Genomic DNA, 22,246 nt, shown 5'->3' on the forward strand with positions numbered 1-22,246 from the left:
GCGGACATTAGCCCCTATGCAGCCTGGCAATTCCATGTATTTGTAGAAGAATGTCAAATTCATAAACTAACATATCTAACTTTTACTCAGCCTTCCTCAGCATGAAATTTGAACTAGGACTCATTAGGCAGAGGCTGCAACTCCCATAACTTTGATGTGCTTCAGCAGTTCTGAATTAGCCATTCCAACCTATGATAACAATGATTTAAGAAGCCTCTTAGAAATCTTACAGCAATGAGCAGGAGTACTAGCATCTTCATTTTATTACCATTAGAGTTCAGCCACTGAAAAAAAGTTAAACAGAAGTGCTATTGCAATTACCTGACCTGAAACATGTCAGCTCATCCATGAAACTCAGCAGCACCTATCTCTTAAGTCTATGTCTGGGACCACCTCTCAAGAGCCTTCCTCATCAAGACAAGCTTCATCCAGCTGTTCAGCTGAAATGTCAAAATGTTAAATTTATTTATGTTTTGTAGGGTTCAAAACAGGCCCATTTTTCATTGAAATTTCTATTAAATGTTTGTGCAAATTAGCAAATACATAAACATTTCAATAATGGGTCCTGATAATGGTAATTAAAATTGTGAACAATGGAAGTCCAGTGTTAGCAAAGCAGTTATTGTTTTTAAGGGAAAAAAGGCCAATTTTTAATAAATAACCTGCTTAAGTCACTGGCTATGACTACACTGCATACTTATTTCAAAATAACAGAGTGCATGTTTATACAGCAAGCCTTTTATTTCAAAATAATTTAAAAATAACGGGCTTCTTACTCCAACTTCTGTAATTCTCATTTCACAAAGAGTAAAAGAAGTTGAAGGAAGAGTGTTCTTCCTTCAACTTTGTGCTGTGTAGACAGCACCAAAAGTCAAGTTAAGCTACTTCGACTTCAGCTACACAATTAACATAGCTCAAGTTGCGTATCTTAAACCGACTTTAGCCTTCAGTGTAGATGTACCCTGAGAGAGAAAGCTACTTTAAAAAGAGCTGATCCTATATCAGGAAGTGATAGGAAAAATAAGGCAGACCTAATTTATCAGACTGGAGGGTAGGAAAAAAAGAAGAATGAGTTCCCAAGGCAAAGAAAAACAAATTTTATAAAGCAATTTCTGTCTACCTGGGCTTTTGAACTGATCAATATTAATACCAGGGAAAACAATATTTTGTATCTTAGTTATATTAATATATTGTCTGTGTCTAGCTAAAACTAAAGGAAGTACTGAGAATCAATGCTTTGTTCTTTAAACAAAAGAATCAGTAAAAGAGCTCTTAGCAAACTGCAACACAGTTATATTAAAATAATTAAATCTGCTGTTGGAACCTTAAATATTTATTTTAAGGCAGACCCTAATTCTAGCTTTCACAGACTCAAGGCTGGTTACCAAATAAGGCAGTGAGGGCTCATTTCCTTTGACATAAACCATTTATTTCAGTATTATTAAACAGCCACTCGCTAACCAATCAAAAACTTCACATATTGGTGCCAGCTGTTTGTAATTTCATTCCACAGCTTTCTGGATGCAAGCACGAAAAAGCAAAATAGGAAATATCTTTTATTACTTTTACAGCACCTGTTACTATAGAAGCAGAGCAATTATTTACAGTCACAACACAATTTTAATGTACACAAAACCACCCAATTTGGTAACCTTAAAAACACCATCTTTTGTAATAAGCAAATGCAAATAAACAGGTGTTCCAACCAAAACTAAGCCAAATAAAAATATCTTACACCATGTTGTGAAAGCTTCCAAGGCTTAAGCGGACTTCCAACAAGGAGGGAATTCCTGGGGTCCTTAGCTGGGAAATCTTTGCTGCTGGACTTGGAACCTTTAGCCCTCAGGAATGAACAGCAATTGCTTCCCAGCTAGGGAGGGAGATTGGACAAGAAAAGGATGCCCCGCTAATCAGGTCTCAGACCATTTTCAGGGCTTTTAAGGATAATTTACAGGTACAATTCAATTATTAATAGAACGTCATTGCAAAGACTAACAAAGACTTCCAGCACCAGTGCCTTCCACAAGTTGAATAGATTTTTTTTTTACTTTAAAAGTTGCCTATCATTTTATCAAGTGACCCTTTCTTCTAGCATTATGTTCGAACAGTATGAAAAACAGACTGACTAGTTTCCTATTACCTTTCCTAATGTCTAAATACATCCTTTGACTCTTCTGTCTAGGCTATAAAATATTGATTGAGTCTCCTCTTCATACCCCCATAAATGTCTTGTACTTCTACCCATTTTCATGACTTCTCTGAATCTTTCTAATGTAGCGCTTATCAGCAATGGTTTCATATGCATCAATAGTCTGAATTTGAGAGGTAGAGTACCGACAGCTACAAACTGATTTCAGAAAGATCATAAAAAATTAAGCCATATGACTTAAAAAAAAGACTTCCATCTACTCATGACACATGACATGTTACAAATCTACTCTTTGGCACTTATTAAGAGTCATATGAAGAGTATATTAACAGTCAATTACCATATTATTTACCACCTAGTTAGGCTAAATTTCAGGATAAAATGTTAGGAGTATTTGTAAAGGTTACATCACTTTCATAGAAGAACTCCAATGTAATTTCACAGGGTGAAATTAATTTGTGAAATTTTACAAACTATGAGAATTTGCAAATTGATGTTTCCTACCAAATTTTCAGCCTCTTTTTTACACCCTATAAGCAGACTGCATAGAATGTTCCCTCAGTGAATCTTCTGTGAGACTGCAGGTACAGCCCAAAAACACAGGCAATACAATTTTCTTGGCAGTTTCTTCAAATATAATACTATTTGACGTCACCAATAGGCAAACATTTGATGTCTGTGTTCAGTTTCCAGGAAGCTCTGATATGCTTCCTTAACTAAATGACACTAAACATTCAAAACAGAAAAGTATTAGTTTATTCTCATTGCATTTTTGCATTGTTTTCACAGTAAGAAAAATACCATACATGATCAAATACCATACATGACCAAAGTTTCAGTGGTCAGGGAAGTTTATTTTAAAGCTGTATAGATTTACTTGATTAGCATGCCCTAAGATCCTTTGAGTCGAATGATGCTATATAAAATACAGGTTGGACCTCCCTGGTCCAGCATACCAGGGACCTGACCAGTCTCAGATGAGGGATTTTGCTGGATCAGGGGAGGTAATTTTTGGACTCCTGCCATCATCACCCCTATCCATCTTCTGGCCTCTCGGCCTGCTCCCTACCTCCTGCTGGCCTTGCTGTGCTGATGACCCTGCTTGGCAGCCATTGCTGCCATGACTCTGGGACCCACCAGACATCCCTGCACCGGGGCTTCTAGACCCATCGGGCTACCATGTGTGCCATGCTGAAGCCTTGGGACATGCCAGGCAGCCGTACGCACTGAGACTTCCTGCTCCACTGAGCTACCATGACTGCCAGTCTTGCCAGACAGCCACACGCCGGGTCTTCCAACCCTGCTGGACAGCCCTGCTGCCACGTGCTGGGCAACACTGCTGTCAGTTTGCTGCCGGCAGCCCACTGCCCTGCCAATCCCACAGGGATCCTTGCCACTGGCCCTCATTGGGACTTTCTGGTCCTGCAACATCCCTTCTGGACCATGGACATTGCTGGACCAAAGAATCTCAGTTAAGAGAGTTTCAACCTGTATAAAATATAGTCTTTACCAATAGGAGAATGGCATTTGATATTCCAGTTATTTTCTAGCCCTTGCTTTGGTTAGATTTGGACAGAATATCAGAAAATATCAAGTTACAAACCAGGAAAGGGAAACACCATGACTTTTACAATGAGATACCTGATGTTACTCAAACACTACAAGTCATATTTTTCTTTATACTCTAAAACAGGTATTGCAAGTCTGAGCATTCCTGTAAGAGAACCAGATATCATCAAATTTCTAATTATACACAGTACTTGAAGTATTGTTTTACTAGGCTTTATTAATAGATTTAAAATAACATTAGACATTGCTTGTAGGCTTCTCTGCCTAGCAGGAAATGTTTCTAATTACTTGCAGAAAATTAGGGGCATATTTTAAAAATAATGTTGGCCTAAAGTAGTTTATGGCAGTTAAGGATATTATTTCCTCTAAGCAGTAATAATCCACATAGAGAAGACAACTGAGCTTTCAAGCTGCAGTTCCTAGGAATTCTTTCATCATTAATATAGGATTTGCTCATTCTACTTCTGAAGCAGTTTGGGAGTTCTATCTCAAGAGATTCAGGGGAGATGACCCCTACACAGAAGCTATGTTTTCAGGGCACTTCCCTGCTTCTACCCCTCCAAAAGATACCTTTCTCTCTGATGGCATGAAGCAATCACAAATTAATTTACAGACAAAATGTATGTTGGGCTCCCCAGAATGTTTGGGATGGGATTGGAGAAGGAGAAAATCCAGGGAAACCTATCTCTTCTCTTGCGTATCTCCCACAATTCTGAAGGCAGTCCCTCAGAGAAGCTGTCATGACTTTGGGCAGAAGGAAGGAACACACTGTGGAGGAAGGATTTCCATTTCCCACCTGAGTCTCTTAATTGCCAGATCAGCAGAAGGATTTTATTTAAAGCGAACAGCTCTGGACTCAAAGTTTATTAATGATATACAAACAGTGGATTTTACATGGGAGCAACTATGCCACCCAGTGGAAATTTTTCTTCCTACTTAATTTTACTGTGTCATGTAAACGGCTTTCTTTGGTTTCCTACAACTATGAAACAAGACTCAATGAAAGACAGACATGCAAACAAATCTACAAACAGATACTTCATTTTTAATAAAGTGATCAAAACAATTACTAATCAAACAGTACCTTTAGTAATTCCATATGTTAAACTGTAAAGTAAGTTCATTACAAATTATATAAAACTACCCTTTTATCGAATACAGAAATAAACTTATTAAAGATTAAATGAGGAGCAGCCCTTTGATAATATTAACTCCTCTTCTAAAAAGCAGCTATATGAAAACAGACTTCTATAATGGAAACTATCTTTTGACAGTACATTTAAAGATTAACCTTTGATGTTTACATTTTACAAATTGTAATCTATATCTTTAAGACTCAAGTTATGACTGTAATGAAAACACTGCACACTGCTCTGTATAAATATATAAAATATTTATTAAATATATCACAAGATTTGGTATTTACAGTTTATTTACATTAAACGGGTTTTCAGGTAAAACATTATTTAGTATCTTACTGTATTTAAAATGCAAAGCTTTTGTATTTCAGTGGGCAAAACAATCTTAGCTCACAAAACAGTGTACACAAGAGTTTGTTTCTTGCCCATCAGCTTGTCCATGTCTCTTGCTTCTTGCCCTTTTTCAATGTTTTGTTTTTCTCTTGGCGTATAGTTTCACACTGAAATGATTTCATTTCAGAAAGTCTCTGTATGTATTCAGGTGGAGCTCCAGCAAAAGGATCTATGAAATGGTGAGGACCTATGGAGGGGGAAAAAACCACTAATTCTACTGTACTAACTCAGGCAGATCATCAGTACCTTTACTATGAAGTACGTCTTTAGCAGAGTTATTTGAAAGGTTGGTTTATATTTAATCAATCATTGGTCTAACACTAAAATATGACATTCCACTTTCAACTTAAAACCTCAATAAAGAGAAGTAAGAGTCTAGAAATCAAGTCTTGACAGTATATGTATTTTAAAATGGTAAACATCTCAACAAACTAATTCTCATTGAAAGGGGCAGTGGACAAACAAAAGTTGCCAAAAACATGTATGATACTGATATTTTTAAATTATAATATTTTTGTTAAATTATAAAAAACTGTTATCTCTCTGGTTTACAGTCCCACTATTGTTCATTTTCTCCTACTTTTTTCATATTGCTTTTTAGTTCATCTGTGACCACTTGTAGACATATTTTTACATAAGGGGCTTTTAATAACAAAGATATGCATTTCATCTAGAGACATTTATATTTCATTATAATTACAAATAATAAACTATTGTACAAGACACTGACAGATTAATTTGCTACCTATTAATCCTTCCAAGTAATATAAATTGTTAGTTTGAACCAAACTAACCTAAAAATAGTACTTGCTAGCTCGATATTTCACCATAACAATGTTTAAGTAGTTAATATGGTCAAATGAGTTTAGAAGTAGCACCTTCCAGAGACAGTCTTCTAATGCCATGGTGTCCAACACACAACTCACTAGCCACATGTGGCTATTTGGCCGGTTGAGTGTGGCTAGTTGACTTGAACAATTTGACTGTTTGGCCGGTTGAGTGTGGCTAGATGCTGCTGCTTCAGAATGGTTGGACACCAAGGTTCTAATGAAAACAACACAGATGTTTTTCCATACTTACTGGAAGTTATTTTCAGGTTCAAATGTAGTGACATTGTAGTGAGTTCATTCAAGTAATCTTTTCTCTGATCTCATCATACCATTTATAGACCAGTATTCTACTCAGTGGAGTGTAAGATTGACAATCAGTTACTTCAGTTCTAATCCCAGCTCTGACAGCCAGTCATAGCCTCTGTCTCAGTTCCACCCCAGGATGGATAAAAACCAATGCTTTTTAAAAAAATAAAAAATATCAGTATTTTATTTAAATTTGATTTATTTTTAAAAATAATAAAATACTACATTTTTCATTTAAAAATAGCAGTTACAATTAAATCTCACCACAAACACGCTACACCTACACTTACAGTCTAATACCTCTAGTCTGTCTGCTTAACTACTAGCTCTTGCTTCTTGAAAGTTCTGGGCTTTCAATTTCTGTTTCTTAGAAGACTGAAGTAACATGTGCAAAGGGCAACAGAATATTTAAAAGAAGTGGTAGTGAAAGCTGTCATAAACTGTGAGCAAAAATTGTCATATGCGCAGTTCTGTCACAGACAATGAAAGATGAGAAGATACTCAGAAGAAGAAATGGAAGCATGCTCCTTAATAACATTGGCTGCAGTGCACTTTTAATGCATCTTTTAGCTAAAGATTTAAGTTGGTCTTCTCCAGGAATAAAAGAAAATGTTGAAATCACAAAAATACTTCCATAACAACCATTCTGCATCATCTTCACCTAAGAGAGCAGGAATATCCACACTAATTACTCCTTTAAGATATTAAATGGAATTCGGTGGTTGATTGTTTTGAACAATTTATTTAAGAACTGGCCCATTCTCATAAAACTTTGTGAAGAAAATTATAATTAAATGGATGGAATTATCTTGTTCAAAGTATCTAATGTTGGATTAAAGAGGAATGTAGAGTATACTGAAACCTATTACCATAGCCTTGAACAAACTTCAGAGCAATTATTGATGCATTGCTGATATTGTTGAAAATTGAAGGCATTTCAAGAGACATTGATGAAAGAATTACCTCATGAGAAAGTTAAACTACAGGCAATAAAGAAGCGAATGGATCAAACACTAACTCTACCTCATTTTCTTGCAAACATTATTAACCCCAAATATACAGGTAGATGCCTAACTTCTGAAGATGCTGCTGCTGCTGTCATGAAATGGCATCTCAAAATCACTCCTCAGTTATGCTAGTCACAATACATTTCAGGGCTGGAGTGAAACCATACAAACAGTAAATGTACTGTTTACTGATGATGAACAAAGTCATTCCACTGAATTGGTGGCAATGATTAGCCAGGCACCTTAAAACAGAATTATTTCATTTGCTAAGCCAACTTTGCACAGCAGTAGCTTCCTCTGCAGACACAGAGAGAATGATGTCATCATTTGATATTATTCACACAAATCTAGGAAATCAACTGGGAGTTGAAAAAGCAGTAAAACTTGTATTTCTGGCTCAGTCTATGAATCAAAATGACAGAGGGAGTGGGGAAGATTACAGCTAGTTGTAGAATTTTAAAGGACACTGTACATTTAGTGTTCTGAGGATTTGTCTGTTAGGGTATGTCTACACTACCCTCCTAGTTCGAACTAGGAGGGTAATGTAGGAATACCGCACTTGCAAATGAAGCCCGGGATTTGAATTTCCCGGGCTTCATTTGCATAAGCGGGGAACCGCCATTTTTAAAACCCCGCTGGTTCGAACCCCGTGCAGCGCGGCTACACGGGGCTCGAACTAGGTAGTTCGAACTAGGATTCCTATTCCGAACTACCGGTACACCTCAAATCCCGGGCTTCATTTGCAAGTCCGGTATGCCTACATTACCCTCCTAGTTCGAACTAGGAGGGTAGTGTAGACATACCCTTAGTTAATAAAATGTAAAAATTAAAAAACCAAAAAGTTTAAGGCCAGCCATTAGCCAGCAACTCAGGAGACTCCTGACGGAAGCCCACTCGGGACACACGGCTCATGCAATAGGCAAATGTGAAACATTTATATATAACACTTAAGATTTAATTTAATTCATTGCTTTTTTTGTAAGAAAAAAGCTGCCGGTACTCCAGGCTCAAAGTTGTTGAGCAAAAAAAAAAAAACATGTTGAGGAAAAAAAGTCGTGCCGGGGACCAAAATGCGGTCGGGGTTCCGTTAGAACCGTGTGTCCTGAATGGGCTTCCATCAAGAGCCAAGCCACCCCAGGAAATACGTGCAGGTATGCCAGAGGGGAATCCTATTCAATTCAAGTATGATGAGTAAATAGGTGCCGGTCCCTGGGCGTACTATTGTGTTACATTTCTAACAGATAGCTATTCACATGAAATTGAACTGACAAATGGAAATTCTGAGCAAAAAGCAAGCAAACAAACAAAAACCACCAACTCCACCAAAAAAACAAAAACAAGAAACATCTGTTCATGTGACTCTTCAGTCATCTTAGAACAGAAATAATTCCTGATACTTGACAGTATACTCAAAATAAGTGACTTTTACTATTATCAATCACAGCTTCTCTGGTTTTTAACTGCCTGAAAAAGGTGATATTTCTTCTTACACTTCACTGTAAACAGTATTCCTTGAATAAATGTATGTAATCACTAGAAATTCAAGAAGTTTTATCACAGAGAAAATTATTTTCAAAAGGAAATTGAAAGCTCAACAAGAAAACTATATTGTAATGCAATGACAAGTTAGGGCTTGTCCACAGGGACAGTGAGATTGTGGCCAGCTGAGGCTGTAATCCTCTTTCAAAAAGGGCTAGATCAAAGCTCATTAACAAACTGTCAATGCATGTCAGCAGTGTCCACAAACACAGTTAGTATGTAAGCAGGCTAACGTGGGGTAGATTCACACCACAGTTGACACAAATTAACTATCCATGTAGACAAGCCCTTAGAGTTGCCCCTTCTACAACTCCTCAATTCTAACAGCATCTGACAAGAGCTAAACACTATAATTGTATACATTATACATTTCTTACCAAACTTGTATTTGGTTCCCACTGGAAGTGAATATATGCTGGAAGCAGGGTTATTCTTCTTTGATCTATGGATTTCACAGTGCAAAGTCTTAGAATTAATATAACTGAATAAAAACCACTCACTTTATAAATAGCACAAATAAAAATGGTTAGATTTATTCACTGTATTGAAAGTCATTAGTGTCTTTCCTGAAGATATTTCCAAAGATCTGAGGGAATTGCAAAAGACTGTTTTGTTGATGAGCGTTTGAAAGGATTCTTGAATTCTATAATTATTTTATGTTTCCATAGCCCTTTCCATCCAATGTCTAAAAGCGCTTTACAAATATTTTATATTCCTATTATCCTAATTGTGATGGGTAAATTGAGGTAAGGAAATTATGCTTTGTGGCATAGAGAAGTTTATCAGTGATAGAACTGGGAATGGAACACAGATCTGCTATTGCCTAGCCCTGTACTCTTGTTGCAGAACCCCTTTAATGTATCCACAACCAGCAAAACTGGAAAAAGTTCAAAGGCAGAGACTATCAAATCAATTGCTACAACTATAGACAATAAAGAACAGCAGAAAACAAAAACAAAAAAAACCAAAAAACCTCCTAAATCTCATTAAATGGAATTGATTACCAACCAACTATTCTGGCTCTTCTCCGAAGAGCAAATAGTACAGGTGCGTGCATCTACACAGCAGGATTTAACTCGAAATAAACTACGCAAATTGAGCTACATTAATTGTGTAGCTAATTGCAAAATAGCTTATTTTGGAATTGGGAGTGTCTACATAACACTTATTTCGAAATAGAGCACTCTTCTGCCGACTTCCCTTACTCCTCGTACAATGAGGTTTACAGGAGTCGGAGTAAGAACTCCTCTGGCTTGACAGTATTTTGACATTATTTTGAAATAACTGCCTGCTGTGTAGACGCAGACAAAGTTATTTTGAAATAATGCTAATTATTTCGAAAAGATGTTGTTGTGTAGACATACCCTTTGCCAGGAGGTGGTTGGCCAAAGCAGTCCACCTCCAAAATGCAGGACAATGTCCTGCATTTTGCTTCAGCTACCCCAGACTAACACGGCTACATTTCTATCACCTCCAAAAGTTACTGTCAAGAACATTTTTGTTAGATGCATAAAAACAGATGTCTTATTTATGCCATCAGGGATTGTTCATACACCAGGGGAGTTTGTAGCTGTCCTCTGAGGACAGCCCTTCATCCCCTGTAGACTATAGGGATTGAACAGAAGGCTAAATATATCTCTTGACATTTAGGTCTAGTGAATATGAAATTATGCTAATCTGGTACTTTATTGTATATGTTCCATCTAATTTTAAAATAGTAATCTCTTTTTCAGTCTTTTTAACTTTTTCACAGTATGGAATTTTATTTCACCAGACTATAATGACCTCTGTGGTACTAATTACAATAAGTAAAAGCTTCAGAGGGGTAGCCAAGTTAGTCTGTAACAGGAAAAACTTAAAAAACAACAAATAGTCTAGTAGCACCTTAAAGACTAACAAAACATGTAGATGGTATCATGAGCTTTCGTGGGAAAAACCTACTTCTTCAGATAATCAGAGTATAATAAGTCCAGATCTAAGAATAAATAAGGGAAGGGGGGGGGGGATGGGGAAGAAGATAAAAGGAGAGTGGAGGAAGAAAAAGTGAGACAGTGAGTAGATAGTTCAAATAGTTACAAGAGGCTGTTAAGAACCATTAACACCTCCATTGTTTGGTTGGTTAAATCATTAAAAGGTGGAAGATAGTGTGTGAGCCATTCGCTATCCCAGTGGTCCCCAACCTTTTGTCTGTGTTCGGGGGCAGGGCCGTGCGCCCGGAGCCGGCCCCGATCACTTGGCGGGTGCACATAAATGCCCCAGCGGGCGCCATGGCACCCACGGGCACCGCATTGAGGACCACTGCTCTATCCCAGTTCAGACCATTAGCATAAGAATTAAACTTGTGAATGAAGTTAAGTTCCAATCCTTCTCTGTGTATTTGGCTTGTGGAATTGGTCTGAAAAACAACTGCGACTTGGAGATGCATTAATGAGTGTCCAGGAAGATTAAAGAGTTCTCCAACAGGTTTTTGTGTGTTGCCGTTTCAGATATCTGATTTGTGTCCATTAATTCCTTCCTGCAGAGATTGTCCAGTTTGGCCAATATACATGGCAGTGGGGCTTTGCTGGCATTAGATGGCATAGATCACATTAATGGATGTGCAGTTAAATGAGCCTTTGATTTGGTGGCTGATGTCACTGAGTCCAGTGATGAAATCACTTGTGTAGATGTGTGGACAGAGTTGGCACCGGGGCTGATTGCAGGGATGGGTTCCTGGATGATTATGATGGAGGTGTGTTGCGTGGTTACTGAAAAGTATTTGTTTGAGGCGAGGGGGTTGTTTGTAAGCGAGAATTGGTCTTTCCTCCAAGGCTTCTGAGAGTGAGGATATGTTATAGATTATTGATAAAGGGTTGCATCCAGTTTTCTGCCCAATGTTTTACAAACAAGTCACTATGAAGTAACACAAGTGCATATATACTAACATAAAAGTCTGATCTTTTCCATCAACATCCCTCCTCCCTCTCTGTACCTTTTGTACATATGCCTTTCCATATATGATTCTCTCCAGTGCTCTGAAGTTTCAGGGCTTGTTTATATTTGCTGGTATAGACAAACAAATAGAACTGTACCAGCAACAATCCAAGTGGAGATGCAGCTTACACAAACAAAAATGTTGTTTTGATAGTAACATTTAAACCATTGTCCTTCTGTTTCTCTTTTCCCTCAATTTTCCCTTTCCTGTAGCCATGCCATTTCATGGGTTTCTTTCATAAGAGAACCGAGGTTACATTTCCCCCACCTCCACTAAAAATTCTGTACCTTGAAGCTCCTATCTCTCCACCTCCATCATGAATGGCTGGCATCTTCAGTGGACTTGGGTTCCAAGAATCTAGTCCTCTCCTCTGCAGATCCTTCACAGGTATGTCTCCCCTACCAAAAGAAGTATTTATCTTTCATAAAGTGATCTTTTTTTTTTCACAGACCACTTGAAAATTGCTGAGGGTCTCGGTGGACCACTTAAGGTCCTTTCCAAATATTGTTTGTACCATTAGCTAACTGTTGTAAAGTGCTTTGGATAAGGGTGCTTTCTAAAAAAACGTAATCTCCATGGCCCTGCACTGGCTGACCCAGAGATGCAGGGAGAGACCCACATGTACTCTAACTAAAAGTGAATGCAGCTGCCCCATGCTCCCCTGAAGCCTTCCGGCCTGTGCTTGTGCTGTTCGCCACCTCCTGAAGACTCTCCTGAGGTTGTAGCCTGCCGGTGGGGCTCCCTGCTTTTCTGCATCCCTCAGCCCTCTCGACAGAGGGACTGCCCCCCTACCCCACCGGCAGAGGAGCCACTCACTCCCTGTGTGGGAGGAGGTGCTGGACCCGGTGCTGGACTGCCCGGCTCTGGAGGCCCTGAGACATTGAGGGGGCCCTTTGACAGGGCACTATATGTTTCATTGTAAATCCGCCTCTGGGTACTGTGAGGAAAGCTCTGCTGGTAATATTGAGTCTCGCTAGTTATTTCCCCATCACTTTCAGCCCTCTTAGCAGGTGAATGACTAACCCGAGGTGGGCAATAATTTTTTGCCGGGGGCCACTTCAAAAATTTCTGAAGTGTCCCCATGCTGCACGGCAGAGGGAGGGCCCTCAAATGGAAGGGGCGAGGCCAGGATGCTTTGGGCTTCCTCACCCACTGACCATGATTGGTCTGGGGGTGGGGGAGCCCCTTTGCCCTCCCTTCCCACTAAGCACCCATGCCTCTGGCCTAGGGGTGTGGGAGCATGCTTCAAAGCGCCGTGTGCTCCTGGCAGGGCAGAGGAAACTTTGTGCGCTTCCCACTGCCCCCAGACCCTAATTGGCCTGGGGGCAGGGGAGTGGCAGGGCCTCCGCGGGCTGAATCAACCCGTGTGGTAGGCCGGATGCAGCCCGAGGAGGCTCTTTTGCCCACCCCTGGACTAACCAAGCCTCCTCATTATTCCCCAGAATCCTCATTTAAACAAACCAGAGAGCTTTGAAGTGAGAACTGTCACATTTATTTCCATGGGTACTAACTCAATGGGAATCCACAGCCCAGTGACATAAACAGGTAAGAAAGGCAAGGAAATATATTATAAAGATCTACATTATGGGGGGGGGGGAGGGAGTTTCAGAGGGGTACCTGTGTTAGTCTGTAACTTTAAAAACAACAAGCGGTCATGTGGCACCTTAGGGTATGTCTACACTACAAAGTTAGTTCGAACTAACGGACGTTAGTTCGAACTAACTTTCATAGGCGCTACACTAGCGCTCCGGTAGTTTGAACTTAATTCGAACTAACGGAGCGCTTAGTTCAAACTAGGTAATCCTCATTCCACGAGGATTAAGCCTAGTTCGAACTTACTAGTTCGAATTAAGGGCTGTGTAGACCCTTAATTCGAACTAGTGGGAGGCTAGCCCTCCCCAGCTTGCCCTGGTGGCCACTCTGGCCAACACCAAGCAAACTCTACTGCCCCCCTCCCGGCCCCGGAGCCCTTAAAGGGCCACGGGCTGGCTACACAGTTTGTGCCAGTTGTAAGGCTGCCAGCACCCGTGCCAGCACACCCAGCAGCTGACACCCATGAGCCAGCCACCCGATGACACCCAGCCCTCCCCCTCTTCCCGGGACCAGCCTGGCGGCTCCCAGAACCCTGCCCGGGGCCGCAAGAGGCGGGCGCCCGCGTGGTCTAGTGCGGAGATTGTGGACCACATCGAGGTTTGGGGGGAAGCCTCCAATGTCCACGATCTCCGCACTAGCCACAGGAATGCGGCAGTCTACGGCCGCATGGCTGCCAGCCTGGCCGCCAGGGGCCACCAGCGCAGCCGGGAGCAGGTGCGCTGGAAAATAAAGGACCTGCGGCAGTCCTACTCCCGGGCCTGCCTGCCAGGGGCCGACCCGGAGGCGTGCCCCCACTTCCAGGCTCTGGACCGCCTCCTGGGGGCTATTGCCGTCCCTGCCCCCCGGGACATGATAGACCCCGGGGCAGAGGGACCACTCCAAGAGACGGAGGAAGAGGAGGAGGAGGAGGAGGAGGAGGAGGGCTCCGAGAGCCAGGAGCCTGCCGGCAGCCTGCCCAGCACCCGGGACCCCCGAGGCACCCCACAGAGCCGCTCGCCTGTGTCGTCCGAGGCCGGGGAGGCGTCCACCTGTGAGTACCATCATGCTCCCCTTATGTGTACGGGGGGCTGGGGCGAGAGGGAGCCCCGGGACCGTGCGCCTGGGCCTTGCCCACCACGGAGCAGCAGCTGGGGATCCTGCAGGGGTCCTGGCCTTGCAGAGGGGAGCTGGGTTTCACATACCTGGGGCCCTGGGGTAATTGACCGCTGTTCTTGTTTCACCGCAGCACCTGGGACTGCAGGGCGTACCACCCCGCCTGCAGCAGCCGCCCGCGCCCGGGCAAGCAGGAGAGCCAGGAACCAGGAGGAGTACCAGAGGCAGTACCTCCGGTTCCTGGAGCAACAGCTCCGTCTCCAGGACCACTGGGTCCAGGAGGACCTGAGGCTGCGCCGGAGGAGCTTGGAGGCACTGGAAGAGCAGGGCCGTGCCCTGCGAGGCCACCTCCAGAGCCTGCTCGACCGCTTCCCAATTCCTCCTGCTCCCCCTGCTCCCCCTCCTGCTCCCCCTGCTCCTCCTCCTCCTCCTCCCCCTGCTCCCCCTCCTGCTCCCGCTCCTGCTTCCTCCACACCCCCCGTCCCTCCTGCCCCACCCTCCACAACCATTCCCCACCAACACCCCCAGACCCGCAGTGTTGCGAGACAGGAGAGGCAGCCGGACCCCCACCCCTGAGCTTTTCTTTCCCTTCCTCCCTTCACTCCCCTTCCAGCTCCCTCGTCCCAGGTTTCCCCCTCCCCTCTCCTACCCTCCTTCCTCCCTCCCTCCCCCCACCCCATTTATGTAAAATAAAAAGATGTTTTTGTTTGAAAAACAGGTGTCTTTATTTGACAGTAGGTAGGGAGGGGAAAGGAGAAGGGGGTAGGGTGGAAGAAGGCCCCAGTGGGGCATGCAGGGAGAGGTCCATCCTCCTCCACCAGGAAGCTCTCCCGCTGGGCTTCCCGGACGGCGGCGGTGCGGGGCTGACCGTAGTGGCGAGCCATGTGGTCAGCCTCAGCCATCCAGGCTGGCAGGAAAGCCTCCCCCTTTCTCTCACATAAATTGTGGAGTACACAACATGCTGCCACCATGGGAGGAATGTTGTGCTCGGCCAGGTCCAGACGGGTGAGGAGGCATCGAAAGCGGGCTTTCAGTCGCCCGAAGGCCCCCTCCACCACGATGCGGGTCCTGGTCAGCCTGGCATTGAAGGCCTGGCGGGAGGGATTGAGGTGCCCCATGTAGGGCTTCATCACCACGGCTGCAGTGGGTAGGCGGCATCCCCCACCAGGCAGACGGGCATGTCCACGTCCCCGACCCTGATGTGGCGGTTGGGGAAGAAGGTCCTGTCCTGCAGCCGCTGGCACACGGAAGAGCTGCGGTACACCCGGGCGTCGTGTGCTTTGCCGGACCAGCCCACATTAATGTCTGTGAACTGTCCTCGGTGGTCGCACACGGCCTGCAGGAGGATGGAGAAGTACCCCTTGCGGTTGACGTACCGGGACGCATGGTGTTCCGGGGCACGGATGGGGATGTGCATCCCGTCGATGGCCCCCCCACAGTTGGGGAAGCCGAGGGCGCCAAATCCCCGGATGACGGCGTCCGGGTCGGCGAGGTGGACCACCCTGCGGAGCAGCACCCGGTTGATGGCCTTGACCACCTGCGGAGAGAGACACAGCAAAGCGCCAATCAGTGGGGCGCCCGGGTGGCTGGGAGCATTCATGTCCTGGCAGTGCCCCGCGCCCCACTCCTGGAAGCAACCCCCCTGGCGGCATGTAGTACGGCCGGGACAGACCGACCCCTCCGGTGCGGGGCGCTTTCACCTCCTCCCACCCCCCCTTTGTCCCTGGGGCGGCCCATCCCCTCCTTGCAGCCCCCTTCCCCCCCCGACGCAGTGGCCGACGAGTGCCATACCTGCATGAGCACCGCTCCGACTGTGGATCTGCCCACGCCGAACTGGTTCCCGACGGATCGGTAGCTGTCCGGTGTGGAGAGCTTCCAGAGGGCGATGGCCACCCGCTTCTGGAGGGGGATGGCGGGCCTCATGTGAGTGTCCCTTCTGCGCAGAGCAGGGGCAAGCCACTCGCAGAGCTCCAGGAAGGTGTCCCTCCTCATCCTGAAGTTCTGGGTCCACTGTCGGTCTTCCCAGCGCTCCAGGACGATGCGGTCCCACCAGTCGCTGCTGGTGTCCAGACGCCAGATGCGGCGGGGCACGCCGGTGCCAGGGCGCTGCCACGGCTCCTCCACGGCCCCCAGGGAGGCCAGGTGGAGAGGCAAGGGGCTGACGTGCACCAGGAGGTGCCAGGCAGCCACGAGCCATTGCTGGCAGGCTTGCAGCAGCAAGTCCAGAAAGTGCACCAGAAGGTGCAGGGCGAGCTCTGGCTCCATGTTGCCACCTGCGGCGGCGTCCCCGAAGGGAAGCACCGACACACACGGGCGCAGAGATCAACACTTTGCTGTCCCTCGGCGAGGTTGGCAAGCAAGCAGGAAAAGCTGAGAACCGGCTGTCCGGGGGGGTCCCTTTAAGCACGAGCCTCAGATAGCCTCAGACAGCAGCCACACAACGCAACTACTGACCTGATGCCCTACCAGAACCGGTTTCAGCCGCCCTTAAATGCGCCCCTGCGTCCAATCAGTGTGGACGCGCTTGTTCGAATTAGCAAAACGCTAATTCGAACTAGTTTTTAGTTCTAGATGCGTTAGTTCGAATTAGCTTAGTTCGAATTAACTAATTCGAACTAAGTTCGTTCGAATTAGCGCTGTAGTGTAGACATACCCTTAGAGACTAATACACACACACACACACACACACACACACACACACACACACACACACACACACACACACACACAGTATCGTGAGATTTCCTGGGCAAAACCCATGTTTTGCCCACAAAATCTCATTATACTATATAAATAAATAAATTAAATAAATATTTTGTTAGTCTCTAAGATGTCACAGAACTACTTGTTGTTTCTTAATAGGTAATACTTCTGTCAAGGGTGGGAAGAATTGGGATATAAAAAAGAAAGAAAAAACAAAACAATTTCTGTAGTAAGTTCTCCGCAGGCAATAGGAATGAAGATCTCATTAAGGACAACAGTGTGCTAAAGCAGAAGAGGACAGTGAGATGAATGCAGTATGGTGATTAGAATACAGGGTTGCAAGTCATGAGTCAACTCTACCATGGACTTTTGTGTCCTGAGGCAAGTCTTTTCACCTCTCTTCTTTAATTTCCCTATCTATAGGGAGTGGATATTTTGTATTTACTTCATATGGTCCTGTTTGCTTATGGTTTTAAAGCACTTTGAAATCCTCTGATAAAAATGATACAGAAATGAAATGCATTTATTAAAGTAAGATGGGAAAAGCTGTGAGAGGGAGAACTCATATACAAATTAGGCCTGGGAACACTTAAGTATCTGATCTAAAATGGAATTTACATTTTTAGATGTAAAAGCAGCTCTTTCTAGACTATGGTAATCTCTGAGTGGGACTTTCTGTAATGATCTCAGATTTGAAGCCTGCCCATATGAGAGGCTTGGGTCATGCTAGAAGTATCTAAATAAAAAGAACACCTAATTGGTCCCAAAGCTATGAAAGTGGCCCTTGAGGAAGAGTAAGTGGGGGAATTGCCTCATCAAGGTCAAGACCACAGAAAAATGTGTGCTTTCTCAATCCTCCAACAATCAGAAGCTAAGTGCCCTTACTACTCCCCTTGGACAGACCTCCCAGGACTCCACTTGCTGGCTATGGCAGTCTGACCCCCTTATTGCTACTCAAAAGTTCCAACTATGCTACTATATTGGTTCCAGTAACTGCAGCAATTGAGATATCAAGACCACAAAATAAAGGCTTGCAGTGTAGACATGCTCTTTGTTATTTCAGAATAATGTCAGTTATTCTGAAATAATGCTGCTGTGTAGACATACCCTTAGGGTGTGAATGTGTCAGGTCTGAAACCTGAAAACCAAACCCAAATCCGCCATCTGATTGGTGATGTCTCTGGGATAAAAGACCTATTATGCAGAGCTACTATTTGAGCCTAATTCAGTAATCACCTCTGTTATGTGCTATTTGTGTGAAATAGGGAAGGAGTAAGAAAGCAGAATAATAATTATCATAGCAACAATTACATACTGTATAAGGAAGAAGCAGGGTGACACTGAGATTGTGGCCAAAGAAATTTGGTCTCTATACATCCTAAGGACTAGATGAGTGTTATTTACCTCTTGTATAATCTCCATCAATATTTAAATGCAAAACAGTCACATTTGATTAATTCATTTCCCAGTCAAGACAGGATCCCCCAGTTGAGGTTGTCAGATTAAAGGACAAGTACATCCTTCAGTCTCCTGATTAAATAAAAATAATTTTTCCTTGGTTCAACCTCATGACATAATTTGATTATCTAATTATCTACTTATTAATTTGATTTTTTGATAAATGATAATGTAAACTAATTAGAGAAACAAATGGGTGAAATAATATCATTTATTGGACCAACTTCTGTTGGTGAGAGAGACAAGCTTTTGAGCCACACAGAGCTCTTCTCTCTCATCAAGAGGAGTTGGTCCAATAAAAGATATTATCTCACACATCTTGTTTCTTTAATATCTTGGGACTTGGACACAGCTATAACTACACTATATATCTAAATTAATGTTACTATTAACTCATTGATCTAATTATTTAATCTCAACTGTGACCTTAATTGATTATTGCATTGTTTCATTCTTAGTTTATTAAAGTTATAGTAGTTTTAGCCCTATCAATATACCTGTTTTATTTGCTTTAATGTGGTTGCTTATTCTTTTTTTTAGTAAAATCCATAAAAAGTACACAGATCTGTGTTCTTCAAATTGCAACATGGATACAGAATCACAAGAAATAAAGTATATTAGCTGTATTATCTGAGAACCACTTGGCTCTCTTCCTAATTTAAAATGTTTATCTCTCACAAGCAATCTTGCACTATACTGAAAGGTAAAAATTCAAATTTTGGAATACTGCCAGGGCAGAGAGACTGTATTGGTAGAACAAAATGATTTTGCTTGGTGTTATGGAAAATAGGACACAGTTTTACTTATTAGTATGCATTAATTAATTTGTGCTTGAAAGCTGGAGCAATTAGTCTCTATCACATCCAAAATAAGTCACTAATCCATTTTCCCAATCACAGAAATAAAAAAGTGGCAAAATTTCATATTGGAGGATGGGAAACAAGTTGGCTGCAATAATGTCTTTCATTGAACCAACTTCTAGTAGCGAAACAAGCTTTGAAGCTTACACAGAGCTCCTCTTCAGGTATGTGTAAATTTGAAAGCTTGTCTCTCTCACCAACAGAAGTTGGTCCAATAATAATATTATCTCATACACCTTGTCTCTCTAATATTCTGGACTAACATAACTACAATCTCACTGTGAACACATTGGAAAAATACAGTGAAAAAGGACTATATTTTAAGAATCACTTTGCTAAGGTCTCTTTGCATATTCAGTAACTTAAAATCTTTCCTTCACTCTTCAGGGAAATAATCACTTAAAATGGAGACTTTTACCTATTTTTGCAAAACTCATATCCTAAGTACTGGGATGAGGTCTGAGGAAGTATGTATGAAGTTGACAGCACACAATTATGCTCATCTTTATTACAAGAGCTAGAAACAATTAGAATGTTTTAAACAGATAACAGTGGTCTGTACAAATATGATAATCCATTTTATAATATGCTTCTTTGAACACAACCCCAGAACAAAGATCATTAAATTGTGAGATGCCATGTGTCTGAAATAAGAATACTTTACGTGCTGTTTTTTATTACAGAATCATAGGATAATTATGACTAAATTCCAGCACTAGAATGTTAGGACAGTCCAACAAAAATTGAAATAATAGGTGAATTTCTGGCAAACTGTTTTAGTAGTAAGAATTCATGTATGAAAGGCTACTTGTTTACTGAATACAGATTATATTACTTTGTAATTAGTTATTGTTGCTTTATCATAATCAAGAACAATGATTCAGTAACAAAATATAGAAGTGCTGTATGTGCTAGTGTAAGCACAATTTTACATATGCTGACCTTAGCTGTAAACAGCATATTTTTAGGGACTTAGTGGGTTGAAAACTAAGTACCACACTCTATTTTTGCCATTGTTTACCCATCATATTTATTTATGTCTAGAAGCAATTCCAAATAAATAGCTTTTTCACACATGGCAACAGTTTGTAAGCCATACTGAAGACCATAAGAAAAAAGTCTTAGACAAAGCTGCTTTGTGAACTAAAGTGGTGTAATTACAAGGAGGGGACTTGTCCTTCTCACATATTTTAGATGGGGAGAAATCAAGGGTTGGGAGGTGGGGAAGTGAATGAAAAGAAACATTTGTTGAGAAATGTTACTCTCCCACTTAGTTGTATACGTAAGCTCTGTGGACACTTCTAATGTTGTTAAATTGCGGTGATTATCTGGCTAATTGTGAAGTCAATGTATTGACTACATGATTAGTAAATAAGGGGCTTCTCTGCAGAGCCGCACTGGGGGTAGCTCTCAGAACCGACTGGAGCCAGGCAGTTATGGCGCTCAGACTGGTTTGCTCCAGTTCACAGCACAACCTCCCCAGCTGCCACTTTGCACTGAACAGCCCAGGGAAACCAGTGTGCAAAGGTGCTATGTCAGTTCCTGCTCCACGGGTTTCTTTTCATTCACGAGACTTCGCGTGCACACACACACCTCTAGCTGCCACTCTGCATTGTACAGCACAGGGAAGCCAGCACGTGAAGGCAGTAGGTCAGTTCCTGCTCTGCTGATCTCTTTTCATTCATGAGACACCCCCCCTACACACACACACAGCTGCTGTGCTGCATTGAACTATAGCTGTGTGTGTGTGTGTGTGAGGTCTCATGAATGAAAAGAGATCCGTGCAGCAGGGACCGACGTAGCACCTTTGCACACCGGCTTCCCTGGACTGTTCAGTTCAGAGTGGCAGCTGGGTGTGTGTATGTGTGTGTGTGCGAGAGGTCTCCTGAATGAAAAGAGACCCGTGGATCAGGGATGGACTCAGTGCCTTTATGCGCTCTCTTCCCTGGGCTATTCAATGCAGAGTGGCAGCTGGGGGGAAGCAACTAGTTGACAGTGCTAATCAATAAGCTCCTGCTTGTTGGTTAGTCAACTAGTCACTAACATCCCTAGTCCTAGCTCATGCCGGCTCTGGGAGCCACCCATGCTGTGGCTCTGCATTTTAAATGTAGTAAGAGCCCCTGGGCTCTTATTACATTTAAAATGCAGAGGCGCAGCATCCCAGACCAGCATAAGCCGGGACTTCTTGGTCCCAGCTCATGTCAAGACCAGCAGCCCCTGTTCCCAGAAACCAGGGCTGCCCACAGACAGGGGCCCCTGTGCACAGCCAGCCCTGGCTGCTGTGAACAGGGGCTGCTTGGCAGCAACAGCTCCTGTCCGTGGGGGGACCCAGCTCCCCATTGGGACCCCCATGGACAGGGGCTGCTGCCAGTGCAGCCTGTGCCCGAGGTGAGCCTTGGCACACCGTAGGCAGAGGCTGCTTCGCAGCAGCCTCCCCTTTCCCCCCTCCCTGCTGCCTCTTACAGAGGTGGGGAAGGGCAGGTGGCATTGTGGAGACAGTACTTTTAAGCAAGCTCCCCACAGCACCAGCTCCTGCCCCCCTTGCTGCCTCTGTAGAAGGACAGAAAGAGATCTATATATATTTCCAGATGTGGATCCTCTCTTCCAATCAAAATGATTAATTTTTTTTTCACT

At 43.3% G+C, this 22,246-nt stretch overlaps 1 protein-coding gene across 4 annotated transcripts in view; it reads right to left on the reverse strand.

Annotated features, from left to right (window-relative positions):
- Positions 1-253: 253 nt before the first annotated feature.
- The window catches only part of C2H8orf89 (chromosome 2 C8orf89 homolog), a 32,926-nt gene continuing 10,933 nt past the window's right edge, over positions 254-22,246 (reverse strand). For 2 of the 4 annotated variants that reach the window (XM_075919794.1, XM_075919793.1), the window contains exons 5-7: positions 12,194-12,304; positions 9,310-9,374; positions 5,134-5,437 (exon numbers count right to left, since the gene is read on the reverse strand). In XM_075919794.1, coding sequence (XP_075775909.1) covers positions 5,286-5,437; positions 9,310-9,374; positions 12,194-12,304 — 328 coding nt within the window. In that variant the 3' untranslated portion in view covers positions 5,134-5,285. Of the gene's footprint in view, positions 441-5,133; positions 5,438-6,264; positions 7,048-9,309; positions 9,375-12,193; positions 12,305-22,246 lie in introns of those variants that run through there. The other 2 variants (XM_075919796.1, XM_075919795.1) reach the window with 2 other exon arrangements.

Source organism: Pelodiscus sinensis, chromosome 2 (assembly GCF_049634645.1).
Source record: "Pelodiscus sinensis isolate JC-2024 chromosome 2, ASM4963464v1, whole genome shotgun sequence".
NCBI classification, from domain to species: Eukaryota; Metazoa; Chordata; order Testudines; family Trionychidae; genus Pelodiscus; species Pelodiscus sinensis.